At 48.3% G+C, this 20,942-nt stretch overlaps 1 protein-coding gene across 1 annotated transcript in view; it reads left to right on the forward strand.

Annotated features, from left to right (window-relative positions):
• The first annotated feature begins 4,994 nt into the window (after positions 1–4,994).
• The window catches only part of ACBD3 (acyl-CoA binding domain containing 3), a 58,179-nt gene continuing 42,231 nt past the window's right edge, over positions 4,995–20,942 (forward strand). The window contains exon 1 of the mRNA XM_068232821.1: positions 4,995–5,256. Within this exon, the coding sequence (XP_068088922.1) occupies positions 5,064–5,256 (193 nt within the window). The 5' untranslated portion in view covers positions 4,995–5,063. The remainder of the gene's footprint in view (positions 5,257–20,942) is intronic.

Here is a 20,942-nt window from a genome sequence, read left to right on the forward strand (position 1 = left end):
CAAATATGAAAGTTGTATACATACCTGGGGCTTCCTCCAGCCCCATGAGCACGGATCGCTCCCACGCCGCCGTTCTCAGCCTTCTCCAGCTCCGGTACCGTAACTTTAGCAGCCACCACGGCCAGTCTGCGCAAAAGAAGTGTGCCCTCATTGTATCTCTCTGGCGGCTGCTGGAGAGACAGCTGAAAAGCGCACTTCTCTTACGTCAGACTGGCCGCGACTGGCTGAAATTACGGGACCCGGTACCAGAGCTGCAGAAGGCTGAGGACGGCGGTGTGGGAGCGATCCGTGCGGATGCGGCTGGAGGAAGCCCCAGGTATGTATAAAACTTTTATCTTTGATCAGCTCTGGTTTCCTTTAAAGGACACCTCAAGCGTGAAGGATATGGTGGCTGTCTATTTATCTCCTTTTAGGCTCATTTCACACTTGGGCATCACATCACAGTACTCTCCCCCGCCCGCAATGGCCATTAACCACTTCACCACTGAGGGGTTTTTCCCCTTATCCCCCCCCCCCCATCATCCTTAAAGGACACCTGAACTGAGAAGGATTGAAGGCGGCCATACTCAGAGGCGTAGCTAGGGTTTTCAGCGCCCGGGGACAAAGACTATTAATGCGCCCCCCAAAGTCAAGGTTGCGCCGCGCCAAAAAGGGGCGTGGTCACATAATAAATGTGGGCGTGGTTACGGGTGGAGCCAAATGTATATGGAGGTAAGCAGGCTCACGCTCACCCACCCTCCCTCAGTATGTACCTTCCAGCATGTTCCAAGACAAATTCAGCAATCATGAGCCCCCCCATCAAGACAAATTCAGCAATCATGAGACCCCCAACATAACCAACTCAGCAATCATGAGGCCCCCAACAAGACAAATTTAGCAATCATGAGGCCCCCAACAAGACAAATTCAGCAATCATGAGGCCCCCAACAAGACAAATTCAGCGATCTTGAGGCCCCCAACAAATCATGAGGCCCCCAACAAGACAAATTCAGTAACCACGAGGCCCCCAACAAGACAAATTCAGCAGTCATGAGTCACATAAATAGACAGCATTTCACATAAATAGGTAGAATGCCCCCTTAATATGGTAGACACCTCTCACCTGGCAGCAGTTCTCCAAAATACACTCAATCTGACGTGGTTCCCCAAAAATAGGTAGCCCCAGGTCTATAGTTGTCCCCAGAATAGGTGGCCAGCAGTATAGATGTCCCCAGAATAGGTGGCCAGCGGTATAGATGTCCCCAGAATAGGTGGCCAGCGGTATAGATGTCCCCAGAACAGGTAGCCAGGGGTAGAGATGTCCACAGAACAGGTAGCCAGGGGTATATGTGCCCAGTATATGTAGGCAGGGATATGTGTGCCCAGTATATGTAGCCAGAGGTATATGTGCCCAGTATATGTAGCCAGGGGTATATATGCCCAGTATATGTAGCCAGGAGAATAATATGTGCCCAGTATATATAGTCAGGCGTATATGTGCCCAGTATATGTAGCCAGGGGTATATATGCCCAGTAGATGTAGCCAGGGGTATATATGCCCAGTAGATGTAGCCAGGGGGTATATATGCCCAGTAGATGTAGCCAGGGGTATATATGCCCAGAGTAGGTAGCCAGGTGTCCCCCTCCCTGCCTCCCCAGCAGGAGGGGAGCAGCGCAGAGAAGAGGGAGAGCTGCTCTCTCTCCCTCGCTGTCCCCTCCATTAATGTCCGGGTGCTGGCAGCGGCGGGCGGAACTTACCTCCGTCTCGTCGCAGCGCGGATGGATCTGCCGCTACTCTGGTCTAGTCCAGACCAGAGCAGCGGCTGCGGGATCCGAACTTCCGGCCGGCGCTGGAGCGAGACGGAGGTGAGTCCCGCCCGCTGCGCCAGCACCCGGACAATAACGGAGGGGACAGCGATGGAGGGAGGGAGAGCCCTAAGGTGAGAGAAGGGGGGGGGAGATGGCCCCCTTCTCCACCGTCCGCATAGCTCTCCCTCTTCTCTTCTCTGCGCTGCTCCCCTCCGCAGAAAAAAAAAAAAAATCAGCTCAGCTGGGCGCCCTTAGGGACCCGGCGCCCGGGGGCACTTGACCTACCCCGACCCCCCCTAGCTCCGCGCCTGGCCATACTTGTTTCTTTTTTTGCCTGGCAGTCCTGCTCATCGTTGGCTGCAGTAGGATCTGGATCGCACACCTGAAACAAGCATGAAGCTAATCCAGTCAGGCTTCAGACAGAGATATCTGATCTGCATGCTTGTTCAGGGTCTATGACTAAATGTATTTGAGGAAGATGATCAGTAGGACTACCAGACAACTGGTATTGTTTATACAGGAAATAAACAATGTCTCCATATCAGAGGCGGATAAATAAGGTCTCCATATCAGAGACGGATTAACCACTCTGCGACCGTCTAACGCAGGATGGCAGCCGCTGTGTATCTTCCTCGTTCATCCTGAATGCTCTGGTGCATCATCTCACGATGCTCGAGCTTCCATAAATAAACAGAGCAGGGCTCCGTGATCAGCCTGCCAGCCTGCCAGCCTGCCAGTCAACTGGCAAGCTGTTAAAGAGAAAAAAAAGCAGTTTTTCGTTTGTACAGCACTGCAATCTAGCACAGCACTGTACTGGGGACAGCTCTATCACTGAGTTGTCCCCTTGAGTGGCTCACAAACGGATCCATCTCATAGGCTGATGCCTATGAGAGGTGATCACAGTGCTGGATCTAGGGGAGGGACAGAAGGGGTGAGGAAAATTAAAAAAAATAGCATTTTAAATAATAATTAAAAAAAAAACAATAAAATGAATAGTAAAAAAAAATTACAGCAGCAATCAGATGCCACCAACAGAAACTCTGTTGGTGGGCAGAAAAGGAGGCAAGATTCATTTGGGTGGTACGTTTTTTGGCCGAGTAATAATCTGTTAAAGCTACACAGCACTGAATCATAAAAAATAGCCTGGTCACTAGGGGGGGGTGGGGGGGGGGGGGTGTAAGCCTGTGGTCCTCAAGAGGTTAAAGAGTACCAGAGCCGACAAAAAGAGATACTTACCTAAAGAGAGGGAAGATTGAGGTTACCATTATGGTTTCCCTCTGCATTTCTGCAGTCTCCCCTCATCTAGCACGGACCCCTGGAAGATTGCAGACAACAGATAGTCGGCAAGCTTATCAGGGCTGCATGCCTTCTCCGAGTTCCAGCCCACCCATACTCTGTGCGCTCCCTCAGTGTCCTCTGGGCCTCCTCCGTTCTCCTGCTGGAAACTCTGTTACATGTGCGACTTGAACGCGAGTCATGCCAACTGCTTAGTACCTCCCAACTTTTTGAGATAAGAAAGAGGGACACTTAAGGCATACCCCTGATCACGCCTCCGTCACACCCCCATCACACCCCTAGTCACGCATACCATAAAGATTTCATAAGAAAAATATGTTGTTTTAGAATTCAAACCACACTGGTCCTTTCTATCCTGGTTCATTTTTTTATATTAACATTTTATAATTAGTAATATATCAATTTAAAGGATGGGAATAAAGTCAATCAAGCACATTTTTTTTAGTAGAGAAATAGTAAAAAGTAACCATATATTTTATTTACTCTTATTACTTTTTATCTTTTTTCCCCATTATTTTTAGTGGGTCACCAGCAGGCTCTCAGTGAGTGTGTATGAGAGTGTGCATGTGAATGAGCAGTGTATAAATACTATATATATATATATATATATATATAGAATATTTTTTGCAATAAACTGAAATGGTATAAAGATTTATATCCAGTGCTCCTCTGATTTTATTTTAATTTTAATGGATATCGGTTAATTGAAGGCTTGCAGGGAGAAAGTGGACAATGCAGTCCAGACGTGGATACCGTTCTGGATATAGGTGTATACCAGGGGTCTCAAACTCGCGGCCCGCGGGCCCTTTGCGGCCCTCGATAAAATATTTTGTGGCCCTCGCCAGCAAAAGCTTGCTTATAGTTCGCTTCAGTGCTCCCAAGTAATCCGCCGCAACCCCGCCACTAAACAAGGGCTGCAAAGCCCCCAAATCGCCCGGGGGGCAATCCACCGGCATTTCCTGGAAGGGGCAGAGCTTTTAGATTCAGCTCTGCCCCTCCTGACGTCAATCGCCGCACAGATTGCCGCCTCACCCTGCCCCTCTCTGTGAAGGAAGAGTGAGAGGGGCGGGCAGAGGCGGCGATGCGCCGCGATTGTGAAATTCCTTATGCGGCCCAGCCTCATCCTTACTTTGCCTCCTGCGGCCCCCAGGTGAATTGAGTTTGAGTCCCCTGGTGTATACTGTTTGGGGGGGTAAGCATACCTCCCAACTTTTTGAGATGAGAAAAAGGGACACTTAAGCCACGCCCCTGCCACACCCCTGGTCACGCCCCCACCTCATCCCTAGTCTTGCATACCATAAAGATTTCATAAGAAAAAAATGTTGTTTTATCATTCAAACCACACTTGTCCTTTCTGTCCTGGTTCATTTTCCTTCATATTAACATTTTAAAATGAGTAATATATCAATTTAAAGGATGTGAATAAAGTTTAGAGTCAATCAAACACATTTTTAGTATAGAAGTATATATATTTATATAGAAAGAGGGACAAAGTCCTGAAAGAGGGACAAATGAGAGGGAAAAAGGGACAGAGGGACAGGGCTTACAAAAAGGGACTGTCCCTCCGAAAAAGGGACAGTTGAGAGCTATGGGTAAGTATGATGTCTGGCAGCCACTGGCAGGAGCTTGCACTGCTTCCTGGCACACACCACCCTCAGCTCTGTGGTAAGCTGTTTCAGTTTCTAGCAGTAGGTGGCGCACTTTCCAAGGACAAGCCATTCCTGTCAGCGCGCTCTGCTCAGTTCCTGTCAGCAGGGGCCGCTGTTTCCAGGCACAAAACACCCCTTCTGCCAATACAGATGTCAGTCACTCACAGGCAGAAGGCGGGGGCGCGCCGCGCGCTCTGGGGACTGATGACAGCTGAGATGTGATGACGCGCTTCGATATCTCTCGCGCATGCGCGCTGTCCGTCTGCCGGGCTGGCGGAGGTGACGTGCGCGCCGCCGGGTGTCGAAGCCGGAAGTCGGGACGTGGCCGGGATGGCGGTGGTGAGCGGCGCAGAAAGGCTGGAGGTGTCTATAGACGGGCTGACGCTGAGCCCGGACCCCGAGGAGGAGCCGCCCCGGGCCGCGGGAGGAGAAGGGGGAGCCGAGGCGTCAGCACTCAGCATGGAGCAGAGATGGGGCTTCAGCCTGGAGGAGCTCTACTCCCTGGCCCTGACTTTCTTCAAAGGTGGGTGACACCCGGAGAGGGGCGTGGCCTGCTCGCTGTACAGAGGGGGATGTAGACTGTGGTGTGCATTAGGAGGTCCCCTCATTCTCCTGCATTTGCTACGAGGTTCTCATGTTCTCCTGCATTTGCTATGGGGTCACCAATTCTGCCTTTGGTTTGGGATTGCTCTATTCTTCTGCCTTTGCAATGCATTCCCCCTCTTTTATTCTGCCATTTCTGCTGCCTTTGCTGTGGGCTTCCCCCCCATTCTCCTGCCTTTGCTGTGGGGTCCCCCATTCTCCTGCCTTTGCTGTGGGGTCCCCCATTCTCCTGCCTTTGCTGTGGGGTCCCCCATTCTCCTGCCTTTGCTGTGGGGTCCCCCATTCTCCTGCCTTTGCTGTGGGGTCCCCCATTCTCTTGCCTTTGCTGTGGAGTCCCCCATTCTCCTGCTTTTGCTGTGGGGTCCCTCCCATTCTCCTGCTTTTGCTGTGGGGTCCCTCCCATTCTCTTGCTCTTGCTGTGGGGTCCCTCCCATTCTCTTGCTCTTGCTGTGGGGTCCCTCCCATTCTCCTGCTCTTGCTGTGGGGTCCCTCCCATTCTCCTGCTCTTGCTGTGGGGTCCCTCCCATTCTCCTGCCTTTGCTGTGGGGTCCCTCCCATTCTCCTGCCTTTGCTGTGGGGTCCCTCCCATTCTCCTGCCTTTGCTGTGGGGTCCCCCCCCATTCTCCTGCCTTTGCTGTGGGGTCCCCCCCCATTCTCCTGCCTTTGCTCTGGGGTCCCTCCCCCCATTCTCCTGCCTTTGCTCTGGGGTCCCTCCCCCCATTCTCCTGCCTTTGCTCTGGGGTCCCTCCCCCCATTCTCCTGCCTTTGCTCTGGGGTCCCTCCCCCCATTCTCCTGCCTTTGCTCTGGGGTCCCTCCCCCCATTCTCCTGCCTTTGCTCTGGGGTCCCTCCCCCCATTCTCCTGCCTTTGCTCTGGGGTCCCTCCCCCCATTCTCCTGCCTTTGCTCTGGGGTCCCTCCCCCCATTCTCCTGCCTTTGCTCTGGGGTCCCTCCCCCCATTCTCCTGCCTTTGCTCTGGGGTCCCTCCCCCCATTCTCCTGCCTTTGCTCTGGGGTCCCTCCCCCCATTCTCCTGCCTTTGCTCTGGGGTCCCTCCCCCCATTCTCCTGCCTTTGCTCTGGGGTCCCTCCCCCCATTCTCCTGCCTTTGCTCTGGGATCCCTCCCCCCATTCTCCTGCCTTTGCTCTGGGGTTGTCGGGTTCACTTTAAAGAGGAGCTGTCAGCCATATTATCTCAGAAATCACGTATATAAGTAGATAAATGCTTGCTTTACTTACATAACATATGTATTGCACTGTTTCCGGTTTGATTTTAGTGATTTTTCTACAGTAAAAAAAAGTAAATCCTTCTTAGCATTTCCTATTTTAACAGTGGCTATTTTCAAGCCAATCTTGATGTCATTTCCTCCATTACTCTCCTCTGCCTTGTTGTGTATGCATTGTCCACCCTCCACTATAGAAAGTGCATTGTCTCAGCATGAGAAATATTGGCCAGTCATAGAGGAACAGAGGTGTGGGAGGGAAAAACAAGAGGGAAAGAGGCTTCAGCCAATCAGGCTACATTAGTTAAAGAGAAACTGTGACCAAGAATTGAACTTCATCCCAATCAGTAGCTGATACCCCCTTTTACATGAGAAATCTATTCCTTTTCACAAACGGATCATCAGGGGGCGCTGTATGGCTGATATTGTGGTGAAACCCCTCCCACAAGAAACAGTGAGGATTATGGTCCTGGCAGTTTCCTGTCTGTGAACCTTGTTGCATTGTGGAAAATAGCTGTTTACAGCTGTTTCCAACTGCCAAAAAAGCAGGCAGCAGCTACATCAACTGCCAGCAGTAAAAATGGCACCATGTGATAATTGTCAGAATGTAAATCAGGAATTTAAAAGGTTTTACAATGGGCAAACACTGACAAAATAATTTATACATAATTATTGTAAAATGAAGCACTTTATTACATTATTTTCACTGGAGTTCCTCTTTAAGTCTGAGGGGAAAGTAGAGAAGCAAAAACATGACAACCCAGCATGCCCTGCAACTTCCTTTGTGCGTACCAAATTTTGTGTACCAAATAAGAGTCAGGTAAACTGGGGAATGATCATTTATGAACAAGAAAAGTAATAGTGATTTTATCTTTTGGATTGCCTGGTTAGCATCCTAATTGTTTACCAGATAAAATAAAGATTTGATTTTATGCCCGACAGTTACACTTTAATGTTCCTCATTTTCACTTTCACAGTTAGTTTGTGTTGAGAGGAGAATTCAAAAAGCATACAAATTTCTGCTCATTAGAAGTGACAATAGCCATATCAAGGCCAGATGCTACTAATCCTCTAAAATGTATCGAATAGAAACCTCAGGGTCCTATAGAGGCTTCCTACGCCGCCCTCTGAATCCCTGTTGCTAGTTGCATACCCCCTAAAGATTTCCAACAAAGGCCTGTCGGTAGGATGATCATGGCCATGCTCCTCTTCAGACACATGCGTGGCCACACTGTGCCTGTGCAAGTAAGGCCACGCTCGTGCCAGAGGAGGAACGTGGCCCCGATGTTTTGGAGGGTGTAATTTTTTTCTCAGCAGCTAATGTAATTGATAGCAAATCAATACATGAAGTGCTGCACTTTTGTCAGGTTATTTTTTCTGCTGCATGTGAAAAATGCATTTATAACTCATTTCCACGGGCAGTTGAACTGTGTAGGCAGCAGCAAGCAGTTGTGAGAGTTCAACAGCATTTTCATTGCTTATCAGCGATGAGCGAAGGATGAAATCTAAATGACTTTCATTCAGAATTATCCTTCTAATTAATGCTAATGCTGCTGGGGGGGGGGGGGGGGGTGTTAAATTTGCCCAGCATCCATCTTCTTTCATCCGTCCCACGGCGCCTCCCATGCTGCGTTCCAAGCCACGTCACGTGACTACAAACACTTCCTCCTTCAACCCGGAAGTAGGAAGTGTTTGTAGTCACGTGACCGCGGCTTGGAATGCAGCGTGGGAAGCGCCGTGGGACGGATGAAATAAGGCTGCTGGGTAAATTTAACCCCTCTACACATCCGTTCAGCTGCATTAATTAGGAGGATGAAATCCGAATGAGTCATTTGGATTTCATCCGAATTCAATCCGGAGAGCATCACTGTTGCCTATCAACTGCGCTTGGAAATAAAGGCTTAAAGGGAAACCGTGACCAAGGATTGAACTTCATCCCAATCAGTAGCTGATACCCCCTTTCCCTTGAGAAATCTTTTAATTTTCTCAAATTGATCATCAGGGGGCTCTGTATGGCTGATATCAGGCTTGCTCATCACGGAATAAGCACAAATAACCACAGTGGTTACTCGTGATTCAAATTAGCTCTAATTGCTCCAGCTGAGCGGCTAGATGTTTCTGGGTTAATTACCCAGAATGCCGCTCTCTGCCCAGCGTTTCAAAGAGCTCACTAGCGTCCTAATGGACTCGTTGCAAGCCTCGCTGTGGAGCACTTCCTCCTTCCGGCTTGAAGGATGAAGTGCTCCATAGCGACGGAGCAGTGCTTTTCAGCGCTGCTAGATTTGGGCGCAGCCGGCGCCTCCATAGACTTCAATAGGAATCATTCCTATTGAAGCGCTCAGTGAGTAACGCCGGCTCCGTCAGAAGACGGAGCCGAGGTTGCTTAAAAACATAATAATTCGGCCGCCAGCAATCGCTGGAAGCCGAATTATTTCATTCCCCCACTTTCCATGTCGGCCTGGAGGGGGAATAGTAAATAAATCGGCCCGGACTTGTGCAGAAGCAGGATCAGCCATATACCGCTGTATCCTGCGCCCAAGTCTACCGGCGCCGATTTCAAATGTACGTCATAGCGAGGCTTGCAACACGTCCATTAGGACGCTTGTAAAGTTGTGAGCTTGTTGAAACGCTGGGCAGAGAGCGGCATTCTGGGTAATTAACCCAGAAACATCTAGCCGCTCAGCTGGAACAATTAGAGCTAATTTGAATCACGAGTAACCACCATGGTTACTCGTGATTATTCCGAGATGTGCAAGCCTGGTTGATGTTGTGGTGAAACCCTTCCACAGTGAGTTTCCTCTCTGTGAACCTCATTGCATTGTGGGAAATAACAGCCGTGTACAGCTAGGTCCAACTGCCAAAAAAATCAAGCAGCATCTCCTTCTACTGACATCACCTGCCAGCAGTAAAAATGTCACCATGTGATAAATGTCAAAATGTAAATCGGGGAGATGAAAGATTTTACAATGGGAAAACACTGACTAAATAATTTATATATAATAATTGTAAAATGAAGCATTTTTATTACATTATTTTCACTGGAGTTCCTTTTTAAGTGCAAGCTAGCCTAGTTTTTCTATGCAGAAAATGCGCTTGAAAACACATGTACTCCTAGTAAGGGTGCCTGTCAATCTGGCCTCTGGGATTTGTCCAGCCTAGTTTTAGTTTTTTTTTTGTGTGCATAATTTAAATTGAGCTATGAACTGCATTCAAAATGCTGATTTTTACCTTGTTAATACATCATTTAGAATTAATGACAGCAAAAGTGGTCTCCAAGTGTTAAAAAGAAACTCCGAGAATTGAACTTTATCCCAATCAGTAGCTGATACCCCCTTTTACATGAGAAATCTATTCCTTTTCACAAACAGACCATCAGGGGGCGCTGTATGGCTGATATTGTGGTGAAACCCCTCCCACAAAGAAATTCTGAGTACGTACTCATGGCAGTTTCCTGTCTGTGAACCTTGCTGCATTGTGGGAAATAACCGTTTACAGCTGCCAAAAAAGCATGCAGCAGCTACATCACCTGCCAACAGTAAAAATGTCACCGTGTAGTAAATGTCAGAAAGTAAATCATTAATTATTGTAAAAATGAAGCACTTTTCTATTACATTATTTTTACTGGAGTTCCTCTTTAAAGAGAAATCAAGCAGCTTGGGCACACACACACCGCACACGCACTGGATGGTACATATGACAACTCTTTGAAAGCTAAGTAGGCTCGCCACCCTCCGTTGAGCCGGACAAAGTGTGATGGAATGAGGAAGAAAACCATAAGTGAACATGAGATCACCAAACCACCACAGTTTATTAAAGATGCAAACTAGAGAAGAGCAGTGAGGCACAGCTTACTGTAAAAGCCCTTTATATCGGCTTGGGCAGATACAATGGCCTCAGCAAAAGGGGGTGATAGGAAAAGCCTGACAGTCGTTTGGTGATAGTATTGACTTGAAACAGCTGTCAAGCTTTCCTATTACCCACTTTGCTGATGCCAGTGTATCTGCTCAAGCTGCTCTTCTCTACTTTGCATCAGCATTGGAATTTCTGTAGAGCTTCGCTATATTTTGCTCCTTCAGTTGCTTCAAACTTCCTGGTGCCGGTGTTATGTCTGATCCTGCTGCACAGAAGCTGCCTTCCTCACTGAGTATCACACATGCTCAGTGGGAGCTTAAAGGGGAACTGAAGTAAGAGGTATACGGAGGCTGCCATATTTATTTCCTTTTAATCAATACCAGTTGCCTGTCAGCCCTGCTGGTCTATTTCTCTGCAGTACTATCTGAATAACACCAGAAACAAGCATGCAGCTAGTCTTGTCAGATCTGACTTTAAAGTCTGAAACACCTGATCTGCTGCATGCTTGTTCAGGGGCTATGGCTAATAGTATTAGAGGAAGAGGATCAGCAGGGCTGCCAGGCAACTGGTATTGCTTAAAAGGAAATAAACATGGCAGCCTCCATATACCTCTCTCTAGCTCCCCTTTAAATAGAATCCCCCCCCCACCCCCAAAAAAAAAAAAAACTCCACTTCCACACATCTTACACTCCCCAAATTTTCAGGGTAGAAAGGGGTCCCTCCAAACTACATACGAGCCAGATTGCGAGCTCCACTGGTTCCCTCGACAGGTTTCTGTAATCTATCTCAGGAACAAGTAGGCCTGAACGATTTTAGGAAAAAATTGAATTGAGCGATTTCTGTCCAAAATTACGATTTCGATTTAATTCACAATTTCCTTCAAATCAAGCTTTGTCCCCCCCCCCCCCCTTCTTGCCTGTCTGTTCACCCTCTGTCCCCGTCTCTCATTGTGCCTCCTTTGCCTCTTCATGCCTTCTCTGGGTCTCTCTCTTGCCTCCTTTGTGTCTCTGTGCCCACTCTGTTTCTCTCTGTGCCCCCTCTGTGTCTCCTGTGTCTCTCTCTGTGCCTCCTCTGTCCCCCAAGTTGCATCAGTTGTGGACATAGCTTCAAGCACGAGTCCAGAGATGTCAGTCTATCCACTTTGCCTCCTGCAGGCTCTAATGCACGGCATACTTCCTGTATATCATGTGACATACAGGAAACCGAAGTTTTGCCAAGCACAAGAGGCGGCAGAGGGCGATAGAGGATGGAAGGTATGTCCAATGCTGCGGGCACTGGGACTTTGGGAAAGTTTGAAGGCGCTTCTTCAAACTTCCTCTTGTGGAAATGACGTGATCGCGATATTCACCGCTTTGACGATTCTGAAATTGTGATCTTGGTGATCACGATTTCGATTTAAATTCGATTTATCTTTCAGGCCTAGGAACAAGCGGGGCTCAGGGGCTGCAATTTGGCACAGATGTATTTTGGGGGTGCCCTCTCTATCCTGAAAATTTGGGTGTAGGATATGTGGAAGCAGAGATATTTGGGGTGTTAAATGAACAGAAAATGTGGCAGCAAAGGCTCCTACTGTGCATGCGGGGCAGCACAAATTTACAGGCAGCAGGATCGGACACAACACCGGTACATGCATCTCCATACCTACAGCATTCAAAAGATGCTGACGCCATATTAAAGCAATTACATACATCTGTGCTTCTGATCTGTGGATGATAGCAATAGGCGTATAGTGTGTTGCCAGGGATGTTATGTAATTGTGTACACACATGGATAGTAATTGTTATCCTTAACCAGAATAAATAGGACTAGTGCTAGATAGGACACTCGGGCGCTTTTGAGAAACGTTTCGGTGCATTGCTGATTGCTGGTGATCAGCAAAGCACTGTGACAAATGTATCACTATGGGATCGTTCTCACTGCATCGCTTGCAATCTGTATAATCCGCAAATGTTCTGCATGCAGCATTTTCCTCGTCTTGAATAAGAATAGCAGAGCTCAATTGCTGAATATCTGTGCAGCATTTGGGATCTGAGTGTGAACTGGCCCGGGCAGGTCGGGTGCGCCACCGGAAGCCTGTGGAGTGCCGCCGAGGGCACCTCCTGCCTGCCACAGGCTGGAGGAAGCCCCAGGTAAATGGATGTGGATTTTTTTTTTTTATAGTCCCTGAGCCTTCCCTTTAAATGACAACTGAAGCAAGAAGTATATGGCTGCCATATTTATTTCCTTTTAAACTATACCAGTTACCTGGCAGTTCTGCTGATCTATTTGGCTGCAGTAGAGTCTGATTCACACCAGAAACAAGCATGCAGCTAATCTTGTCAGATCTGGGAAGAATGTCAAACACCTGACCTGCTGCATGCTTCTTCAGGGTCTTTGGCTTGAATGTCCAATGCTCAGTGCAGTATACTTTACTTCTCCGTGTCAGTTGATGGCTCCTTTCTCCATCCATACACGCGTCCCAAGTGGTTGCTGTGTGATGTCACACACGGCCACATTACTCAAGTGCCCATGTGTACGCCAGATAACCAATCCTGCTCCTCCACCCCACAGCATTCAGCTTTAGTAAACTCCTTTATGGGGAGGTTCAATGTAAGAATTTTGTTTTCTGCACTCAAGTGCCTTAAAGAGAACCCGAGGTGTGTTTAAAGAATGTTATCTGCATACAGAGGCTAGATCTGCCTATACAGCCCAGCCTCTATTGCTATCCCAAACCCCACTAAGGTCCCCCTGCACTCTGCAATCCCTCATAAATCACAGCCGTGCTGTGAGGCTGTGTTTACATCTGTAGTGTCAGTCTCAGCTGCTCCCCCGCCTCCTGCATAGCTCTGGTCCCTGCCCCTGTCCTTTCCCTCCAATCAGCAGGGAGGGAAGGGATGCAGGTGGGGACTGGAGTTCTGCAGGAGGCGGGGGAGCAGCAGACTGACACTATAGAGATAAACACAACCAGCTCTGACAAGCTGTTTGTCAGCAGCGTGGCTGTGATTTATGAGGGATTGCAGAGTGCAGGGGGACCTTAGGGGGGTTTGGGATAGCAACAGAGGCTGGGCTGTATAGGCAGATCAAGCCTCTGTATGCAGATAATATTCTTCAAACCCACCTCGGGTTCTCTTTAAGGTCTGGAACCCACTAGAGCATTTTTAAAGTGGATCTGAAGAGGATTTTAAACGATTTCACTTACCTGGGGCTTCTTCAAGCCCCCAGCATCTGTCGTGTGCCGGTTCACCACAATCCCCCGTTCTCCTGCCGCCGCTCCGTTTTGTTCCTCGACTTGTAATGTGGGGAGCCACAAGCGTATCCTTTATATGCATTCCAGTCAGCAATAGCGCTATTGCATCTTGGAGGGCCGGCGCGGAGCAGGAAGGCTGGGAAGTAAACCGTTTGTTTTAAATTCCTCTTCAGTTCCGCTTTACATCGCTAGTGATTTCCCTAAACGCTCTGCCAATGTAAATAGATGGGACAGATTCCACTAGAGCGATTGCGATTAAGGAAATCGCAGTCACAGGACATGCAGCATTGTGGAAGTGTCTCCATCCTAATGAATTGTATAGGAGCAGGGAAAGCGCTCCCAAAATCGCTTGCAAAACGCGATTACAAATCGTTAGCGATTGTTTTTTGCACTTTCTAGTGGGTTCCAGGCCTTAGAGACTCTGAAGTCTTAAAAAAAAAAAAAAATCTTTTTATTTAACAAATGTGTTTAACATATTAGCCCTAACTTAACTGCCGCATTCCTGCCGCTGTAAACTATCTAAATCCCTCCCAACTCGCTCTCCCCTGCAAAATCGTCGACTTTCTTGGTCGTGGATTTTGCTGCCCTAAGCGCTTCCGTGTGAGGCAGAGCTATGAGCTGCAGCTCTGCCTCACACACGTCTGTCAGCGGCGGATCTCCACCTCTTCCCCGCCCCTCTTAGTGAAGGAAGACTGAGAGGCAGCGATCCGGGCTGACAGACGCGTGTGAGGCAGAGCTGCGGCTCATAGCTCTGACTTTCACAGAAGTGCTGCCCGGATTGCCCCGGGGACTTTGGGGGGGGGATTTAGATATCGTACAGTGTTGGGAATGCAGCGGTTTAGTTAGGGCTAACATATTAAACATATTTGTTAAATAAAAAGACATTTTTTTGTTTTTGAGACTTCAGAGTCTCTTTAACCCCCCTGGCGGTATAAAAAATTCCGCCAGGAGGCAGCACAGCCTTTTTTTTTTTTTTCTTATATCATGTAGCGAGCCCAGGGCTCGCTACATGATAGCCGCTGCTCAGCGGCATCCCCCCGCCCGCTTCGATCAGGAAATCCCGTTCAAAGAACGGGATTTCCTGGAGGGCTTCCCCCGTCGCCATGGCAACGGGGCGGGATGACCTCACCGATGTCGGGACGTCATTGGGGGTCCTGAACCACCCCTCAGCGCTGCCTGGCACTGATTGGCCAGGCAGCGCACGGGGTCTGGGGGGGGCGCGCGACGGATAGCGGCGATCGAGCGCAGGGCGGCGGCGGCGGCGGCGATCTGTGTGCTGACGCAGCTAGCAAAGTGCCAGCTGCGTGCAGCAAAAAATTAAAATTAAACCGGCCCAGAAGGGCCGGAGAAAACCTCCTGCGCGGCCAAGCAGGTTAAGGTCACTTCAGATATGCTGAGATCAGATGGGGGGGGGGGCAATATAGATCCCCAACATGATCTGCCTTTTTTTCTCAGAGATACAGGCTAACCAGCAAGCTCATGGTGACCCAGAACTCATTGGAGTGTGTAAGGGACTACAATGGTCCTAAAAGCCCCCTTACTAAGATGTTAAGAAAAACAAGTTTGCTTTCTTAAAACAGAAAGAATTTGCGATAATTTAGGTTGGAGTGAGCTTAAGATGTCTCCAGCAGACAGAAACCGAGATTAAATGAGGAAAAATAAAAACAAGTCTCCCTAGGGATATGTCCCACTTGATGTATAAGGGTAGAGATAACATTTCTCCAGCCTATTAGGCCACCAATAACCAGAAGGTGTGTCATTTGCATAAAATGAACATAAAAATTGTCAATGCATATTCAGTGCATGTCGCTGCCTATCCCTAGTAAATGACCCCCGTTCTGAGTATGTGCTGTGCAGGTGTGCAATCGGCTGCAGCAGGGAGCTGGAGAGGATGGCTGCACACGTTAAAGGTTTACCAGCTCATAAATATTTATAGTATTCTCTGGCAATGTGTAACTAAATGTGGTCAACGTGAACTTGTACCCCTCCGCATAGCACAGTGTTTAGTTGGGTGTTTTTCTAAATTTTGATTTTCCTTGCCTCTAAAAAAAATTCTGATGCTGTGTTTTTTTTTTTTGGGGGGGGGGGGGCTCATCCAAAATACCTTTTATACTTGTGGCATAAAATTGCTATTGTACAAATGTGCATGCAGTTGCATGCGATTTGTCCGGCATGAAATCGAATGTGAATTTGCATACGTATACTTTTTTTTTTGCATGCTCAGTTGCTATTTTTTTTATTTTTCAGTCTCTATTGACATATGTAAAAACACGCAAAAATGCAAAAACCGAGGCAAACATCAATGTGGCGGTGTTCCGAAGAATTGAAACATGCTGTGCAGATTTTTTTTTTCTGCTGTGCAGGTTCCGTACCTTCCTCACGGTAATGGATCCGCTGTGTGCTGAACCCGCATGTCTAAGTGTGATCACTGCAATGGCTGTGATGCAATTACATGAGATTGCGTTACATCACGGGTAATGATCCCTTGCTGCTGACTTTCCTTGTGTCTAGAATAAAAAAAATCAATCACTTCAATATACAGCAAAATATGTATGGCGTGTCACCTGACCTGCCTGACCATGTATGGACGGAGCTACAAGAAGACTAGAGGGAGCTTGGTAAGTATTTTATGCGCTGCAAACCGGCGTCATTACAAGCCGGCGCTAGAGGAAGCCGCCCACAGAAGCCGGATGTCTTCTTCATTCGCCGCGGGCAACATGGAAGAGGTAAGCTGCTGCCGGCGCTCCGCTGCTCACACGGGGGGGGGGGGGGGACCACACAGGAGGGGGTAGAGGCAGGCAGCGGGGACATTAGATGGCCGCAGAGGGGAGATTAGCTGGCACTGCACACTCGGGGGACCCGACCACACAGGTGGGGGGGATTAGATGGCCACAGCGGGTACGTGGGGGTGACAGCAGGCACTGGGGGCAGACACATGGGGGTGACAGCAGGCACTCTGGGCAGACACATGGGGGTGACAGCAGACACATGGGGGTGACAGCAGGACCCTGGGGGCAGACATGGGGGTGACAGCAGGCACTGGGGGCAGACACATGGGGGTGACAGCAGGACCCTAGGGGCAGACACATGGGGGTGACAGTAGGACCCTGGGGGCAGACACATGGGGGTGACAGCAGGCACTGGGGGCAGACACATGGGGGTGACAGCAGGCACTCTGGGCAGACACATGGGGGTGACAGTAGGACCCTGGGGGCAGACACATGGGGGTGACAGTAGGACCCTGGGGGCAGACACATGGGGGTGACAGTAGGACCCTGGGGGCAGACACATGGGGGTGACAGCAGGCACTGGGGGCAAACACATGGGGGTGACAGCAGGCACTCTGGGCAGACACATGGGGGTGACAGTAGGACCCTGGGGGCAGACACATGGTGGTGACAGCAGACCCTGGGGGCAGACACATGGGGGTGACAGCAGGCACTGGGGGCAGACACATGGGGGTGACAGCAGGCACTCTGGGCAGACACATGGGGGTGACAGCAGGACCCTGGGGGCAGACACATGGGGGTGACAGCAGGACACTGGGGGGTGACAGCAGGACACTGGGGGGTGACAGCAGGACACTGGGGGGTGACAGCAGGACACTGGGGGGTGACAGCAGGACACTGGGGGGTGACAGCAGGACACTGGGGGGTGACAGCAGGACACTGGGGGGTGACAGCAGGACACTTGGGGGTGACATGGGGACACAGGAGGACACATTGGGACACATGAGGACACCATTTGGGGGAGGTCATGTACAAGATGCTCCTGAAATATGGACGCACCAGGTTAAGGTTTTTTTTTTTTTCCCTGGTTTTTGCCCTCTAAACCTAGGTGCGTCTTATATTCCGGAGCGTCTTATACGGCGAAAAATACGGTATATCATATTTTTTTTCGCTTTAGTGTCTCTTTAAGTAAACATTCATCACGTAAAAACCAGACTGCAGTTTTAATACTCCTTATCTCAGCTATAAATGTTTTATTGCCATAAAAAGTGACAGAGGCTCTCACCATTCCACCCTCTGCTTACAACTGAAAAAAAATTTGAATTTGGAGCAGGACTTGTGCAAATGTGGAGCAGATCGAGGACTCTGATTGGTCAGCCGTTCCGCTCTCGCTCCAGTTTGCCATGCACTGGTTTGGTAATCTGCCACAGTGTTGTGCCAGAAACTCCTATATCAGCCAGGGCTGTGGGGTCGGAGTCGGAGCAATTTTGGATACCTGGAGTCGGAGTTGGAGTCTTTGTTTCATAAACTGAGGAGTCTGATGATTTTTGTACAAAATCCACTGCCCTGGTGAATATTAGACTAAGGAGTTGGAGCCATTTTGGGTACCTGGAGGTGGAGGCTTCATAAACTGAGGAGTCGGGTGTTGGATGATTATTGTACCGACTCCATAGCCCTGATATCAGCTTAGAAAAAAATCAGGATGCGCTGCGTTGGTGTTTAGGTAAAAATCAAATCGCACGCTTGGGTAAAAGCACTGTGATTACTATGTTAATCACTGCACCGTCTCATCGGTAAGTCGCATCTGACCCGAAAGTTGGATTGAAGCGCATCGAGTGGAAAACAGCGAAACAGAGCAGGGAAATTTGGGCGCACCATGCACTGCCATAGGCCGTAATGTAAATTACGTCTATTGCGGCGTTTATAAACTAATTTAGGTGCCTTCAAAAAAGGGAGCCCAAATTACTTTAAAAACAGAGTCATTTGGCCACCAGCAATAACAAGCAGCCGAATTACGTTTTTCCCCAGTGTCCACGGCGGCCTAAAGGGGGAATACTAATTGATGCCTCTGGGACTTTTGCAGGAGCAGGGTGAGACATTTTTCAGCTTTATCCTGCGCCCAAATTTTTTGCATGTATGCGAAAACAGACCCTAAAGGCTGATACACACTATGCAATTTTCCTGTCAAATCGACTCGACTAATCGATCGATAATTTCCAGCATGTCTGGTCTGCTTCTAATTGAGAATGGGGTTGATTTTGAGATCAGTACTGCACAAAATCGATCTTTCTCAATCAGAAGTAGGTCGGACATGCTGGAATTTATTGACTGATCAATCAGTTGATCTGATGGGAAAATTGCATGGTGTGTATAAGCCTTCTGGTCGTCCATATCTGAGCTTTATCAGCCCTCACGCTGCTTTTGCCAAAAACGCTGGTGTAAACAGAAGTTTTTTATCGTGCAAAGAAATCTGTCACGTGATAACCGCGCTCTCGCTACATCACAAGGCCTCCGTATGATACGTCCAACCGCCACTCACTGCTGACACATGACACCAGAAAGATTAACAATAGTACAAATATAGCACTGCTGCCAGCGGACACAAATGAGGCATGCACAACAGTATTAAACAAAGTAGATATAATTACTGACCCGTCAAAAGCTGAAATGCAGCTCTGCACGCCGTCCGCAGCCTCCCGGGAGTTGCTCAGCGCCAAGTTACGCTGTACAGACATGAAAATGTAATTCTAGTGTTCCTTAAAGACCCGGTTAAGGCACATTTTTTTTTTCTTACATACGCTTAATAAAACAATATTTGAATTAAAGGGGCACTACAGAGAAAAGCTGTAACATTTAAAATATGTGAAACATATACAAATAAGAAGTACATTTTTTCCAGAGTAAAATGAGCCTTAAAATTACTTTTCTCCTATGTTGCTGTCACAGTAGGTAATAGAAATCTGACAGAAGTGACAGGTTTTGGGCTAGTCCATCTCTTTATAGGGGATTCTCAGGGATATCTTTATTTTCAAAAACACTTAGTTAATGGCAGTTGCTCTGTCCAACTGCCAAAAAACTGTGTAGCGAGAAGGGAGGCTGGCCAGCATCGTTTAAATCCCTTTTTCAGGATTATCTTTATAATGAATAAAAGCCTTGCTGAGAATCCCCTATGAAGAGATGGACTAGTCCAAAACCTGTCACTTCTGTCAGATTTCTACTACCTACTGTAAGTAACAGCAACATCAGAGAAAAGTAATTTATGGCTTATTTTGCGCTGGAAAAAATGTACTTCTTATTTGCATATGTTTGCACATATTTAAAATTTTAGTTTTTCGCTGTAGTGCCCCTTTAATTATGCATTTTTTTCTGTAGTTTTTGCATAATAAAAAGGAAGATCACACTAATTTGTAGGTCAGTCAGCAGGTAGGCTTGTCTTTACCCCACCCCCCCTCCCCCACCATATGCAAGTTTGGCTGAAGGCAGAGCAGCCTATCGCTGTTCTAAGGAAGGGGGAAAGGTTGGCACCACATTGCTGGTACTTCCCTTGAAGTTGCACTGACGAACGAAAGGCATCGGGGAGAGCAAACCGTGCAGACAGATCGCTAGAGGTGAGGCCAGCAATATGGAGGGACACCTGTACACACTTTAACTTTGCACCTGCAATAATCGTTTTGTCCAAGGACAAGTGTGTAGCCAGCTTAACGGAAACGTCAGGTGTTTAATAAAAAAAAACAAAAAAAACACATCTACTTACCTGGGGTTTCCTCCAGCCCCTGGCAGTCTGTGTCCCTCCGCTCCCAGCCGTTGTCCAGGGGTCACCTCGGTAACAGCTGACGACTTGGCGAGGTTGGCCGCTTCTGCGCAGGTGCAGTAGTTCTGCGCCTGTGCAGAGCACTCCTGGTCACGGTGGCCAGGCCGCAGGCTGCTACGGAGGGGACCTCCGGACAACGGCTGGGAGCGGATGGACACAGACTGCCAGGGGCTGGAGGAAGCCCCAGGTAAGTAGATATGTGTTTTTTTTTTTTTTTTTTTTATTAAACATCTTAATGGTGCATACACAGATGCAATTTTGATTTGCTAAGCATTTGATGATTCTACCACCTCCACATATTATGAGAGCCAACAGACTTCAAATACCAAAAACAGATTGTGTAGGAAAGCACACTTCCTACATGGAACTGGTAACATTGGCCAATCCATTACTGGATGTGAGTACAAAGCTTAGAGCCTGGTACACACTTCAACTTTGGCCAATCACTGACGAATGTTACCTCCTCTGTGTAGTATGTGGGTTTACCTGCACAATATGCTCATAGTATTCAATGTCTGTTGGCCCCCATACTACATGGAGATGGGGAAAATCACTCAGCGATAGGCCAATCACAATGGACAGTGTGTATTAGGCTTTAGTGACTTATAAGACAATTATCGGTGCGTAAATTGGCTGTGGAGTCAGCGGAAATGTCCACCACAGACCTTAAAGAGAAACTCCGAGCAAGAATTGAACTTTATCCCAATCAGTAGCTAATACCCCCTTATACATGAGAAATCTATTCCTTTTCACAAACAGACCATAAGG

The sequence above is a fragment of the Hyperolius riggenbachi genome, chromosome 4 (assembly GCF_040937935.1).
Source record: "Hyperolius riggenbachi isolate aHypRig1 chromosome 4, aHypRig1.pri, whole genome shotgun sequence".
NCBI classification, from domain to species: domain Eukaryota; kingdom Metazoa; phylum Chordata; class Amphibia; order Anura; family Hyperoliidae; genus Hyperolius; species Hyperolius riggenbachi.